Source organism: Terrapene carolina, unplaced genomic scaffold (assembly GCF_002925995.2).
Source record: "Terrapene carolina triunguis isolate 2854851 unplaced genomic scaffold, T_m_triunguis-2.0 Scaffold374, whole genome shotgun sequence".
NCBI classification, from domain to species: domain Eukaryota; kingdom Metazoa; phylum Chordata; order Testudines; family Emydidae; genus Terrapene; species Terrapene triunguis.
Window position 1 is genome coordinate 17,671,105 of NW_020664725.1, and position 15,721 is coordinate 17,686,825.

Consider the following 15,721-nt stretch of genomic DNA (forward strand, 5'->3'; position numbering starts at 1 on the left):
CACTTCAGCAAGGCTGCACCAGTGTAATACAAGACACTTTTGCTAGATGTGTCTCAAGACCACCTGCTTAAGGCGCTACCTCTCACTCCTAAGCAGCCTGTGCTTTAGGCAATTTCAACTTAAGGAAACTGGAAGACAGTCATGTGATCTAGGGAACAATCCGATAGACACAAACTCTACACCGGAGAATGTGCTGAGTCAGATTGTTAGGAGAGAATGAGCTTGTTTAATTGGAAGCACTGTGGTTTCTTTAAATTGAAAACTATATTTCAGGTTTAAATATTGCCTCAAGATATTGCCAAGTGGGTTTTGAATACAAAAGACTTACTTTTTTTCAATAAATAACAAGATTTTAAAATCATCATTCCTATGGCTGAATAAAAGTTGATTCTCCCATCTCAGAATTCTTCTCCCAATGCGCCAAGAGCCACTGGGTATCCAAAGGTCCTAGTGGCCTTCTGGAAGGGATTTTCAATACTGCACATTCTCCCTTCATCTGCAGCTTTGGCCTTCCATCAGTACGGTTCCTCCTCATCCGTGTCCTGGACAGAAAGTATTGGGAGAGCGAGATTAGGCACGAAGACATGAAACAATTCAGATGTTCAGCACAGACATGAGTTGGGCCAGTTCAGACAAGAGATTAAGTGTTTCCCAGAAGCTGCTCATTTTGAAAAAGCCAGCACTCCTGCAAAGGCCTTAGGCCTAGTGTCTCTATACGAGTCTGCAGTCAAATCCTTCTGGCATGTCACTGAGGAGCCCAGTTAAACTGGCACTGCAAGAAATTCGCGTGGAGCAGGTTTAAGAGAAGTAACAGCCAAACCTCAAGCACAAGGCACCTGCCACACCAACCCCCAAGCACTAGCTTCCTTTGAAAGCACCACTCCCTACAGAGAACTGATCCAGAACAGCTCAAGCAGCCATTTCCTTCCTGCAAAATCTCCACACGAGACTGGAGAGCCCCCAGCCTGGTGCGTTTAAAAGAAAAGCACATGCACTCAGAGTGCCTGTAAAGAGGCTTGTGGGCAGCCACACAGCACTGTTAATGCATCTAAATCCTACTGCTGAAGTCTGCCTCTGCTCCTAGCAACCCCATGCCTTCAGATCCCCAATATCTTACGTTAGTGACCATGATAATCTGGCACTTTCTCGCCTTATGGTGACCTCAGGTCATTGTTCTGACACAATAGGAGGCGCAAACGTACCTGCCTTATCAGCAAACACCTCCACTGGTTTCTCACCCCTTTCATGATCCAAGTGCAAGCAGCTTCCTTGGTTTTGCTGTGTGCGACTGATTTTACAATTGAAAACATTTTTATAATGTATTTAAAGATGAACAGAAAAACACGTCACAGCAGCACCATGTGCTGCTACATCAGCATCACTGAGATAAGGCGCCTCCTAGAGTGCTAAATATTCTGTTGTCAGCTAAGAACAACTTCTCAAATGACTGATGAAACAGTCAACATGAAATTAACAGGATTAAATCAAACTAAACTAAACTTTACTGAGCAATCAGAGGAAACTATCAGATTAATCCCTCCTTGTTTTAAAACTCTACACATTTGATCAAGCCTCTCTCATTGATCCCATCTGTCTCCATTCCTTTGCCTGCTGCCTCCAGCAAATACCACCTGCTTCAGTCCTGTCCCTGTACACAATCTCACCACTGTGTGCGAGGAAACCTTCTCCACTACTTCACCCGTCATCTGCAATAGCCTCCATCTCCCACATCAACACCAACTTTTTTCAAAAAACAAAAACTTTCTGCTTTCTCCCCATGTGCCCCTGGTTTGACCCATGGTAAGTGGAGCAGATTAGGCGACTACATGAGACAGAGACATGGCAGTGAGGGTTGTAGGCTTATTCCCCAGCCCTGTAGCACACTGGGAAGGACACGATGAGAATGCTCCCTCTAATCACGCACATCAGGGCGCGTGTACTGGGATGTAACGTGCCTTTGGCTGTGCTTGTTCAATGCAGCACGGGGAAGCTTGGATATGCTTTCCAACAAGGCAAGTGCAGAGGGTGGAAGGAGAGTTTAGAAGTTCCAGTACAATAAATTTAAAACCAAAGCCACTGCAGGTGCTAGAAGAGGTTGGTGATGAGGTGATAGCAGGTGAACAGAAATAGAAGCAATAGAAGGCACAGAAATCAGAGAGTTTAAAAAGGGTTCTGTTGTGACCAGAACAGCATGAGTGTGGAGATTTCTAGTCAAAAATACCCAAGCTAACCCAAGTCTGCATGCTACCACCTTTGGAAGAAAGTAAAATGGAGGTATGCGTTTCTGCCTCCAGCCTCTCCATCTCTGCACTGCTTACCCAGCAGAAACAGCCTACTAGCCCTACTCCACCTTTGGAGTAAAGAGACTCACCACAGTCTCTGCAGGAAAAGGGCAGCTGAGTGAGTTAAGAGGTTAAAGCACTGGCTTTTCACCACTGGAAACTTAGGGTCTGATCTGGATTAAGTCTCACGTGAAATGAATTTGGTGGGTCTCAAGCCAATCACACGCACCCAATAATGCAGCACTTTCTACCGAAAAAAGACCAGACATGGAAAGCACTGAAAGGCATCAGCTGAGCTGTGTGAGGAGCTCACACCAAGCTCTTGGGCACTATCCCTGGTTCTAGCTACTGCTCTCAGCCCTCACTCTTATGAGAGCTAACAATGATACAAACACTTACAAGAATGCTTATTTGCACTTACCACACACTGCAAACACCATGTGCCCATCCTCCCCAGGCAGGTGCCCTGCTCCGTGCGCTCAGGCCTGCAGAAAGAGCACAGTGTTAGGTCAACATGTCTCCTGCTCACGCCCCAGTACAGCCCCGAGACTGGGATTGTTTTCTAACACACCGGTCACTTTCCCAGTCCCTTTGACTAATTCATCAGAAATGCCTTCTCTGTAATTATGTTTTAACTAGCAAAGCAGAAGACCAGAATGGTAGGCTCTTTATTTCAAAGGTTTGGCCATTTGATTTAGGTTTGCCATGCAAACTCCTCCAGCTGTCTTTTCATCACACTATTAACCACAGAAATTGCTGTTTGGTTGGAAAGTTTCAGCTGCCATTAACCAAAATATTTTAGTTAAAGAGACTGTGAATTTAATTCTGACTTGACATCCCAGAAGAACAAAGTGGTGCATTTACAAGGGAGCCAGTTAGCATTAGAATAGTGGGTTTGTGATACAGACATTCGGACTGAGATCCTCCACACAGCTTACTGATCTGGACTGGGTTAAATCTGGCGATGGAGGTGAAAGGCTCTCTATCTCAACAACAGTTTAGCTCAGCTGCCCCACAAAGAGGATGTACAGCACACATTTCACTCAGTTACTTTCCCACAAGGTGTTTTCAGAGACTGACTACCAGCTGACTTGTGCCCATTGACAATGAAGTCTCACTGACAGAACCCCAGATGTTGTGGGTTATGAGATGTGGGAGGACAGAAAAAACCCAACCACGACCCCAGGCCAGAGGGGAAATGGGGATTAGGTTCAATGTAAAACTTACTCATCAGAGACTTCAATGGATGATTTCTTATAGCCAGATTTTTTTCTATGCTTTAGGACTCCAAATTTCCTTCCCATCCTCACCAGCAGCAGAATGACCACAATAGCAGAGGGGAGGAACACTAAGATGGATAGCAACACTGCTGAAGTTAGCTGGAAAGAAAAGCCTGCAGGAGAGAGAGAGAGAGAATAGCAGTAGAATATGGCTTTGTTTTATCTCTATGGCAAATATTAATCCAGCACACGGTATCCTGGCCTTTTTTATAAAAAGCACAGGGCTTGCTGGGGTTAAAGGAACTTGTGACAAAGTCCTGTCAGGGAACTCAAATTCACAACTAGACTCCTCCCTGGAGGGGAGGACAAAGATTACATCTATCTGGCTGCAGTGAAGGAGCACAAGTTAGGCTATGTCTACACTGGCAACTGAACGACAAAACTTTTGTCTTTCAGAGGTGTTAAAAAAAAAAACACCCCCGAAAGACAAAAAAGTTTTGCCAACGACAAGCACCGGTGTGAACAGCACTTTGTCAGCAGGAGCACTCTCCTGCCAACAAAGCTAACCCCGTTCGTTGGGGTTAGAAGGTTTTGTCGGCAGGAGAGCCAACAAACAGCAGGTACACGGTGTGACTTTTAGCAGCACGGCTGTAGCAACACAGCTGTGTCGCTCAAAGCTGTGTAGTGTAGACACAGCCTGAGAGCAGCACATTCAAAGCCAAGTGAGAGGGGAGTCGCATCAAACTGATGGGCACACCCAATCCGCAAGCCCAGGGACCGCTCTCTCATACAGGGTAGATGAGGCATTTGCCTAAGGCAGCTATTCGCTAATGTTTGTGAAATGTCACGTCATTGTTAAGATATCAGCTCCCAGCAATGCTACCTGATTAATGCTGTACCCTCTTAGGTGGGAATCCGGGACTGCCAATCTTGTGTACTGAGCCTCTGCTGAGGGATGCCCATCACCTCCACTACCACCTCCTGTTCCACTGTACATGCGCTGACCCCCAATGAAGTTTGGGATGATCTGAACTCCTAAGACAGACACCAGGGTAGATGCCTGCTCTTAGGAAAATGCTGTTGGCATCTTCTGTCTCCATGCAGGACAGACACAACCTTAAGTTTTCACCAAAAGAACACACACCAAACTGCATGGATCTCAATTTATCTAGCTGGAAAGGAGAGGGGCTGAGCTGATGCCCTGGTTGCATTTAAATCTGTAGTTCCAGGAAAGCTAGACACCAGATCTGGTGCTTAGACTCCAAAGATTTCTGGCAAAACAGGAATGCACTCATGATAAATAAATAGGGAGAATATTGCCATGCTAGAGACTTACCCCTGTGTGTGACTGTCAGCTTGGTCTGGGGGATGTTGTGGTGCACATCCGGGGGATTCTTCACAGCACAGGTGAACGTCCCATTGTCATTCATCGTCAAGTTTTGGATAGCAATGGAGGCATCACCCTGGGCAACGTTCCCAACCCATGAAATTCTGTCTCTGAATGTTCCCACTACAGCTGGGTATGCAACAGACTGATAATGAAAAATCTGAAGGGGGAAGACAATAATTGTTCTAATAAGTCATTTTCCAAAAAGGAGAGAGAAAAAAAACCTCCTTTCGGAGAGTAACGGAATCAAAATGAACTACCCTTTCACAGACATCCCACCTCAGATACACCAGGGGCTCACAAACCCACTATGCTAGGCACCATTGCACCAGCTTTTCAGATCTTTTTTATATTTTTACCCAGGGGGAAAAGAGGGTGGAAATGCATGTCAGGGTCTTCCATATCCATGATACAGCCCCGAGGATCTCCCTTCTTGCCCACCAGTCTCCAGGGCTCGCATCAGAGTCACCATCATCTTTCTGACTATGGAGGCTCTAAGACAGAAGAGGATGCTCTGGTGCAGTGGTTCTCAACCTGCGGCCCGCTTACAGCCCAATCAGCACACAGCTGTGGCCCATGTGACATCCTCAGGGCCATACAAGTAATATATATTTTGTGTGGATGTGGCCCACATAACACATAGAAAGCTGCATATGCGGCCCACAATGGTAAACAGGTTGAGAACCACTGCTCTGGAGGTTAGGGTACTATCCTGCGACTATGTGACCGTGGGCAAGTCACTTAGTTATTCTCTGCCTCGGTTTCCCATCTGTCAAGTAGGGATAATAGCACATCACTACCTCCCAGGGGTGTTGTGGGGATAAATACATTAAGATTGTGAGACACGATGGTAATACCTTAGACAGACAGCTTTTCAAGATAATCAGTTAAAGCAACAAGGTGGGTGAGGTAATCTTTTACTGAACCAACTGTCGTTGGTGAGAGACACAAGCTTTCAAGCCACACAGAGCTCTTCTGCAGGTCACGGCTACAAATACACCGCATGCAATCAGTTCCTTGGTCATCTGGCAGTGCCAGTCCGGAATTGTAGTGCTCCCTCCCCAGCTCCTTGTAAAGCACTGGAACCTTGTCACAGGCATGGCATGACTGAATGCTGCAGCTCTGCAGATCTGACTTTAGTTCACAAAATAGTGCTAACTTCCCTTCAGTTCACTCCTGCTGGCTGGCCACAGGGGACTTACCAGAGCCTATTTCACACAGACACCACCACATCCTTCCAGCTGCAACCTACCATTCCCAGGAGCTCAACCTCAGCTGAGCAGAGGAACTCACTGATGATTTACACAGAGAATGAGACATTTATGAATGATTTTACATCTATGCACCTGTAACTGGATTTCATACCACTGCCAACAATAACTGGTAAGAGCCCATAAATCCTTTAGGACCATCTGTCATCATCAGTGCCTGCAGACTGGCTCTCCACACACACCACTGCCACTCCAAGATAAGTTATACCTGCATTCTGCCACATGGCAAAGCTGCCACGGTATGTTCTGCACGGGAAGCTTTCCAAACCACATGATCCCAAGTGCATTTATATGGATGCCTAGTTTGCAATGGGACAGTCATCTCTTAGGGTTCTAATACTTTGTATTTACATGGTACCATTCGGCCCAAAGGATTTTAAAGAAATTCAACCTATGTATATACAGCAGCACTGAAATGCAGCCACCTCTGGAGTGGAAGGTGACAACCAAAGAGCCCACCACACAGCAGAGAAGCACACTGAGACGAACACTGACTTTTTACACAAAATGCCACGGGATCTTCAACCTTCCCACAGAGTTCTGCCCAGCTGCAAGAAAGATTCTTTGGGACACTCATCTGCAAGCACTTACTGTCTCCATACGACCACCTGTGAGGGGCTGGTAACTCCAGTCTACAGTCAGCTTCTGAGTTATGGGAGAGACGGATCTGAATGAGCATTTCAGGGTCACCTGTTCATCAACAAAAGCTTGTACTTCAGGATCCACTTTAATTTCCAATGAAAGAGCATTGCAGACACCTGGTGAAATGAGCCCCAAAGAGAAAGATTAGATGGGAATTTTTGTAAGGGACACAAGTGAGATAGCAAAGCCGCCCCAGTGAAGAACTGATGGCTGTCTGAATCTGCACATACATCTATCCCATCTCCTTGCACCCACCCAACCCCTATTGTTCGGAGGTCACTGCCAAAGCCCTCCATTACCCAGTCATGGGGATAAACAAGCCCATGGGATAAACAAGTTGGTAATCGAAAACAACTGGACCAGAGAGAAGGTCCAAAGTGCCAACTTCAGGGCTCTTCTTCTCATTAATAAATCACCACACAGTCCCTCTCCTGAAGTTCTGTTCTGCATTTGCTCATGCCTGTCTTCTTTATTTTGTAAGCTGTTTGGTGCTAAAAACATGCTTCTTTTTAAGTTTGTAAAGCGCTATATAAGTTTATGGCATTACAGAAGTGTTGTGCAGTAATAAATACAAAATAGGGAGACTTGAAAACAAATTACGGTATTTTTTCCAGAAATGTAAACAAGTCTTAGTCCAACTGCCTGGACTGTAGAGCGAAGGAAGCAAAGGGAGGTGGGAAAAAGTCACAACTGTCAAGAATTGTAGCCAGGGTCTCAGAAAGTCTGATGGGGAAAAACCATTGGCAAGTGAGTTTATCAAAGGACTTCAAAAAGGGATTTGTTCCATCATCATAAAAACATAGTAAGAAGATAAGAATGGCCATACTGGCTCAGAATGATGGTCCATGCAGCCCAGTATCCTGTCTTCTGACAGTGGCCAATGCCAGGTACTTCAGAGGGAATGAACAGAACAGGCAATGATCAAGTGATCCATCCCCTGTCGTCCACTCCTAGCTTCTGGCACTCAGAGGCTAGGGACACTCAGAGCATGGGGTTGCATCCCTGACCATCCGGGCTAATAGCCATTGATGGACCTATCCTCCATGAATTTATCTAGTTCTTTTTTGAACCCTCTTATACTTTTGGCCTTCACAGCATTCTCAGTGATGAGTTCCACAGGTTAACTGTTGTGTGAAGAAGTAACGAGTCATTCAGAAGACACTAAAAATTAACACTTAGACCATGTAGCACTTTTCACTCAAACATCTCTAAGAGCTTTACAAAGGTGAATGAGAATCACTCAGCACAGTTTACAGATGAGGAAACTGAGGCCCAGACAGGTGAAGTGATTTGCCCAAACAAGTCATTGACAGAGCCAAGGATCGAACCCAGATGGCCTGACCCCCATTCTAGTGCTCCCCGTCCCCATATCCATTTCTATTGCTACAAATATCTCTAAATGATGGAGTGTCTAGAGCCAGGGCCCAAACACAGGCATCAGGGGAGGCTCTGCTCCCTAGACAAAGCCTGGACATTTCAACGGCACTTATGCACCATTTCAAATGCTAAGGCTGCACCTAATGCAAGGCCCTCACTCGCCCCCACCTACTGCTGATGGATCCAAGCTGGGAACTGGTGTGTCCGGGTGACTCAGAAAGCTTGCCGGGGTGCAGCTGGGTTACTGTTACTCAATCACTTCTGGGACACCCCATCTGAAGCTACTTACGCTCCCCACCCCAAATGTCTTCCTCTTCTCTTTAACTGCCCCAAAACCCTCTCTGCCCCTAAAACACTGGGGGGGGGGGGGGGAGACTAGTCACACCCTCCACCAAAACAGAACCCCCTAAAACAGTGCCCCTAAATGTACAAACCACAGACGTACCCTCCATCAGGCTGCCCCTAAACACGCTGCCAACCCCACAAGTAATCTTCTTTCGATTAATCCCACAGACACACCCCTCCCAAACAGGGCCGGCTTTAAGAAGTGCGGGGCCCAATTCGAACAGTTTGGACGGGGCCCCGGCAGGGATAACTAAAAAAAAAACCACGTAAAAAAAATACGTGGGGCTTATACTCACCGGGCGGCGCTCCTAGTCTTCGGCGGTGGGTCCTTCACTCGCTCCGGGTCTTCGGCGGCACTGAAGGACCTGCCGCCGAAGTGCTGCCCAAGACCCGGAGCACCGCCAGGTGAGTAAAAATTAAAAAGGAGCCTCTAGCCAGGGAAGGGATTCTCGGCCACTTCTCTCCCTGCCACTGGGCGCGGGGCCCTCTTAGGCGTGGGGCCCGATTCGGGGGAATTGGCGGAATTGGCCTAAAGCCGGCCCTGCTCCCAAATTCCTGCATCCCTCAGCCAAACCCCCTTCTTCATCTGTCCCACAAGTCCAGCTCCTGCCCCCATGTCTGGTCTTTCCACCTCCAACCTGGACCACCAGACACACCCCCAACCCCACAGGTCGCCATGGCCCTCCATCCACAACCCCCAGTCCTACAGCCCTCCCCAGTTCCACCCCATCATCCCCAATCTCACAGACCCACCTCTGGCCCCGACTCCTCCTCCCCCCCCCCACCCCTCGGCCCCCCATCCCCCCAGACCCACCCCCAGTTCCCCACCGCCCCATCACCCCCGCCCCGCAGACCCGCCCCGGGCCCCCCGCCCATCACCCCAGCCGGAAGCGGAGGGCCCCGACCCCGGCCCGCGCTCACCGTACAGAAGCAGGAGCCCCAGCCGGAGGAGGCCGCCGGCCGCCCAGGCCCGCATCCCGGCAGCCGCTCGCTGTGTTTACGGCGCAGCCAGCACGGGCCTACCTGGCGGAAGGCAGGGCAAGGCCGAGGTGAGGCCAGACCGGAAGTTAGGCTCCCCGAAGGGCCGGGCGTGCAGGCCCAAGATGGCCGCCCTGGATGTTTCCATGGCAACGGGCCTGGCCCCAGCTCTGCCGCCTCCTTACCCAGCAGTGGCTCTTTGCGGAGGGGGCAGCAGCACCACCCACGTACAAGCCGCCGATAGTGCTGGCCAGGGGCTCCTCCACCCCAGCATGAGCACCAGGCATGTGCCCTGGGCACCCAGGGCTCTGGGCTGGTCTCTGGTAGGGACTGGGGCCAGCTGCCCCCAGCCAATAGCCTGAAGTTCGGGGGGGTGGACCTTGCGTTCTGGTTCAGGACCCATCTCCAGATGTAACACAACATTGCCTCCGAATATCATTGTCCAGCGAGACGATGTTAAATCACCAGCACACAGCACCACGCCATGATGTCATTGTGCTGTACACAATCATTATGTTGCAACAAAAGCTTATCATTCACTGACTTAGCCCTGGTCTACACTACAGGGTTAGGTCGAATTTACCCGCGTTAGGTCAATTTTATAATGAATGCGTCTACACAAGCAACCCCCGTTCCGTCGACCTAAAGGGCTCTTAAAATCGACTGCTGTACTCCTCCCCGGCGAGGGGAATAGCGCTAAAATCGACCTTGCTGGGTCGAATTCGGGGTAGTGCGGACGCAAATCAACGGTATTGGCCTCCAGGAGCTATCCCAGAGTGCTCCATTGTGACCGCTCTGGACAGCACTTTGAACTCCAATGCACTAGCCAGGTACAGAGGAAAAGCCCCGGGAACTTTTTAATTTCGTTTCCTGTTTGGTCAGCGTGGCGAACTCAGCAGCACAGGTGACCATGCAGTCCCCCCAGAATCTTAGAGCGCAGAATGTTTCTACACTCCCCCTATCATCTCCGTCCCTGAGGTTATCGCAGATTAGAAGGCGGAAAAAACGCACTCGCGATGACATGTTTTCCAAGCTCATGCAGTCCTCCCGCACTGATAGGGCACAGCTTAATGCATGGAGGCATTCAGTGGCAGACGCCAGGAAAGAATTAAGTGAGTGTGAAGAGCGGAGGCAGGATGCGATGCTGAGGCTAATGGGGGAGCAAATGGACATGATGAAGTGTCTGTTGGAGCTGCAGGAAAGCCCAGACAGGAAAGCACAGACCCCCACTGTATAACCACCTACCCTCCTCCCCATGTTCCATAGCCTCCTCAGCCAGACACCCAAGAACGCAGGGCAGGGAGGCTCCGGGCACCCAGCCACTCCACTCCAGAGGATGGCCCAAGCAACAGAAGGCTGTCATTCAAACAGTTTGATTTTTAGTGTGGCTACAATAATCAATGTGACATTGGCCTTCCCTCCTCTCCTACCTCATCCAGGCTAGCTTGTCCGTTATCTCATTTTTTTTTTAATTAATAAAGAAAGAATGCATGGTTTCAAAACAATAGTTACTTTATTTCGAAGGGGGGAGGGTGGTTGGCTTACAGGGAATTAAAATCAACAAAGGGGGCAGGTTTGCATCAAGAAGAAACACACACAACTGTCACACCGAAGCCTGGCCAGTCTGAAACTGGTTTTCAAAGCCTTTCTGATGCGCAGCGCGCCTTGCTGTGCTCTTCTAATCACCCTGGTGTCTGGCTGCTGAACATCGGACGCCAGGCGATTTGCTACAACCTCCCACCCCACCATAAACGTCTCCCCTTTACTCTCACAGATATTATGGAGCACACAGCAAGCAGCAATAACAATGGGAATGTTGGTTGCGCTGAGGTCTGACCAACAGCACCAGCGAGCTTTTAAACGTCCAAAGGCACATTCTACCACCATTCTGCACTTGCTCATGCTTGCTGTGGTATGGCGTCTGCACGGGTAACCCAGGAAAAAAGGCGCAAAACCATTATCTGCCGTTGCTTTCATGGAGGGAGGAGCGACTGACGACATGTACCCAAAACCACCCACGACAGTGTTTTTGCCCCATCAGGCATTGGGAGCTTAACCCAGAATTCCAATGGGCGGCGGAGACTGCGGGAACTGTGGGATAGCTACCCACAGTGCACTGCTCTGTAAGTTGATGCTATCCACGGTAGCGAGGACGCACTCTGCCGACTTAATGCACTTAGTGTGGACATAGCAATTGACCGTATAAAATCGATTTCTAAAAATTGACTTCTATAAAATCGACCTAATTTCGTAGTGTAGACATACCCTTAGGTTAGTGTGTTAATACTCTTCTTTTATCCAAACGCTTTCTCACCGTCATGAGGTAGGGGCATTGTGTCAAAAACCTCATTGCATAGTTTCATTAAGTGACATCACTGCATCAAAATGTCATCATCTGGCAATGTAGTGTCACAATATGATGTGTTTTCATAGGCCTCCAAAGCTGATTTTTGAGCCTCTCACAAGCACAAAACAAGTGGCAATCGTGTACAATAAACAGTGTGCAGAAATATATTCTGAGATGCAGCTGGTGTTCTCAAAACTAGGAACATAAAGTTATAAATTAGTTTGGGTCCTCAGCAGAGGAAATTATTATATGCTGGACAGCATGTAGCTATGATTCAAATGAGAAAGCATCTAGGATAAATCAGTTTGTAGTGCAACTGGTAAGGTGGGTAGGACAGTAAAGGAATGTTGGATTGAAATGGATACAGTGAGATGAAAGGCAAACAGTATTTCTTTAAAGATGACTCTGGATTTACTTACTTCCATGAGATGGCAGTCACTGACAGCAAAATGAATGTGCTCAGGTATCCCTCACAAGTAACAAAGGCTAGGTCTACACTACCCGCCTGAATCGGCGGGTAGAAATCGATCTCTCGGGGATCGAATTATCACGTCTCGTCGGGACGTGACAATCGATCCCCGAATCGACGCTCTTACTCCACCAGCGGAGGTGGGAGTAAGCGCCGTTGACTGGGAGCCGTGGAGGTCGATTTTGCCGCCGTCCTCACAGCGGGGTAAGTCGGCTCCGATACGTCGAATTCAGCTACGCTATTCGCGTAGCTGAATTTGCGTATCTTAAATCGACACACCCTCCCCCCTCCCGTAGTGAAGACCTGCACCTAGTCTTTGCAAACATTGGAGCTTGATTGATAGATTCTAGAGGAAGAGTTGCCAGGAGGCAGGGCATATGAGTAGGGAGGGAAGATAAGGAGAAATGTATCTGTAGCATCTACCTTCCCCACTCATCAAATAAAATAGCACTAGATGGATTCTGAGATTAAGCAAGGTAGGTAGATAGATTCTACTTAATTTGCCTAGGCCTTACAATACTATTTTGAAGACCTGTTTGCCCTAAACCTGCACCACCTTCCCTTGGGAGTTCAATTTATTTAAATATTTGTGGGTCAGTAGCTTTCTAATCTCATGCCTCAAGCCACCCTTCCTTCAGAACCACACTTGTTCTAGAGCCCGGTCCAAGAGTCTTAGTTTGTGCCTTTTTCAGCCCAACAGTTGCAGGAAGACCTAATGAGTGCACTCTGGCAGGACTGGATATCAGCAGGAAGGCCCTGCAAAATAAGTGTATTATACAAAGGGATCTGAGGAAGGTTACTTAGTGGATAAAAAGCTGGTCCTGATATAAGAGGCACTGTGCAAGTCAGCACATGGGAACAGACACAGGAAGTAGTTGAGAGATGTTCAAAGACCCTTGGCCATCAACCTTCAACTGAGCTCTGGAAAATTACTATACAGGAACAGCCCAGTCTGGTACGGTGGCCCCAGGTGCCTATCACAATCACCACTTACGAAAGGGATCATTATTGAGCAAAGCAAAGTGCTCCCTTCCAAAGGAAATTAAGGCATTTCTGCCTCCCACAAGCAAGCAGCCCAGGGACTCCTGCATGTCAGTGCTCTGCACAGTTAACTAGTCCAGTCTTCCAAAGAAAATAATTCATTTTAAGTTATATTTATGGTAGGGTCTTGTGGAAAAAAAAAAAAAAAAAAAAAAAAACCACTTTCTTCTGGCATTGTGGAAAGTTCATACTAAACATACACACTATGCAGTGTAGTTGTAGCATGTTGGTCCCAAGATATTAGAGAGACAAGGTGGGTGAGGTAATATCTTTTATTGGACTCTTGTCTCTCTCACCAACAGAAGTTGGTCCAATAAAATATATTTATCTGACCCACCTTGTCTCTCTACTATGTACTGTGGCATCCATTGTTTTCTTACCATAATGAACTTGTGCAGTCAACCGTCTAGTTTTTCAATTAAAAACAGGCAAGTAGGACATGCTTTAATACTAAAAATGGTTTATTTACATACAATGACTTGAAAAGCTCATTTAAAATAAGTTACAGTACAAAAGAATATCTGTCTGCACAGATGGGACACAGCCCCTTACTTAATGTAGTTTCTCTGTGCTGAAACAAGTTTTACAGCAAAAAAAAATGAAAATATCAAACGTGTCGATAACTAAGCAGCTGTTTGATTAGTATAAAAATGCTCATGCACATCATCTAGATACTGCCCATGAGTCTTGATCCTACAAGTTGTTCCATGTGAGCAGGCCCCTGCACCCAACCAGAGCCCTGTTGAAGTAAATGGGTCTCCTCTCTATTGAAGGGATCTGCCCAAGCAGAACTGCAGGCAGGATCAGGGCCTTGAAATTGACAAGCAGAATTAGACAATTATGTTTGCAGAAGAGGAAGTAGAGAAACTATGAAACACAGAATGAAGGTAATACTGCTCTAAAAATTGCTATGAAAATGGGTAGCTGAATACAGATGGTATGTTAAACTATAGGATGTGGGTTTCCACAGCTGTGTCTGATAATTCAATTTAATCTGCAGTCAGTTCATTTGAAGATCCAAAATAGTAACAGTACAGACTCCATAGCTGTGACTTGCACTAGACCCTCTATATGATTTTGGGACTTGGAGGACAGAAACAAATTTTGGGTCAAATGAAATTTGGAGAGTTTGGATAAGCTGGGTTTACCTATATTAATGTCTTGTGTCCAATGTTTTGTTTTTAGTTTGAAGTGAGATTGAACACTGTACAAATATGCTCCTTCCCCAACTAACTGCTCCAATCCTTCTTTCATTGAAGTCAATGGGAGCTTTGCAGGACCGGAACCTTTTTAGCCAATGGTTTGAAATGTTCCTCCTTGGAATCCTGCTGTAATTGTATGTGGATCCCAGTTCCAAAGTTAGAGTTGTTCAATGAGGGCACAGAAAGGGTTTACGATCTGAGAGGAGAACAGTAGCTACAGCAGGAAGAAGCTATTGGCAATTCATTTCTGCATTGGTTGCTGCTTCTTATATGCATTCCAGTGCCACAGCGTTGTGCTGCATACAAGCCTACTTATATTGCAACAAAATGTTATCCTTTAGTCACTTAGGGCTTGGCTACACTTACGCGGTAGTTCGGCGGCTGGCAATCGAACTTCCGGGTTCGATTTATCGCGTCTTGTCTGGCCGCGATAAATCGAACCCAGAAGTGCTCGCCGTCGACTCCGGTAATCCTGCTCGGCGAGAGCAGTACACGGAGTCGACGGGGGAGCCTGCCTGCCACGTCTGGACCGCGGTAAGTTCGAACTAAAGTACGTCGACTTCAGCTACGTTATTCACGTAGCTGAAGTTGCGTACCTTAGTTCGAATTGGGGGGTTAGTGTAGACCAGGCCTTAGGGGTGTATGTTAAAACTCCTCTTTTATCCAAATAATCACTCATTGTCATGATATGGGGGCATCTATGCCATTGTGTCAAAAAACAGAACAACTGTGTGTTGAGGACAGGCTAGTTTGCAGTTTCCCTAGGCTTACATTGTGGTAGTTATATGGTCATAGCTTCTGACTGTCCACAAAACAAATTTATTCATGATACCCATGATAGGAAAAGAAAACAAATGAACTGAGATAATATAACAAGCATTTCACAGGCAGGGCCATAAAAACAAAACAACTTGTTAAACAAACAAGCTCATATTTTGATTTAATGCCAATTAAATACAGAAACAGCTCTGAGGTGTTGATTATTTGTGTTTTTTATTTTAAACTGAGATTTGCAGCAGCACTGAATCTGATGTGCTCACCACATATTTAGTAATAACACGTGCTACTAGTAACCTGGAGCAGTAATTAGCATTGAGACAAATTCCTTGTGCAGCAATTTGCATATCTAAAAAGGGAGCTACTTGCATTACTGAGAGGTA

General features: G+C 47.1%; 1 protein-coding gene across 1 annotated transcript; it reads right to left on the reverse strand.

The window, feature by feature from the left end:
• Positions 1–284: 284 nt before the first annotated feature.
• MPZL3 (myelin protein zero like 3) lies at positions 285–9,597 on the reverse strand. The gene is made up of 6 exons (XM_024207296.2): positions 9,446–9,597; positions 6,752–6,918; positions 4,839–5,049; positions 3,510–3,675; positions 2,704–2,767; positions 285–542 (listed from the first exon to the last, which is right to left on the reverse strand). Exons 1-6 carry the CDS (start codon positions 9,498–9,500, stop codon positions 516–518), a joined length of 690 nt encoding a protein of 229 aa, XP_024063064.1. The 5' UTR covers positions 9,501–9,597; the 3' UTR covers positions 285–515.
• Between the last annotated feature and the right edge of the window lie 6,124 nt (positions 9,598–15,721).

Coding starts and splice junctions, on each gene's coding strand:
- MPZL3 (XM_024207296.2), bottom strand. CDS start 9,500: ATGCGGGCCTGGGCGGCCGGCGGCCTCCTCCGGCTGGGGCTCCTGCTT. Junction 6,919..9,445: donor GGGGCTCCTGCTTCTGTACG/GTGAGCGCGGGC, acceptor TCATTTCACCAG/GTGTCTGCAATGCTCTTTCA. Junction 2,768..3,509: donor TCCATTGAAGTCTCTGATGA/GTAAGTTTTACA, acceptor CTCTTTCTGCAG/GCCTGAGCGCACGGAGCAGG.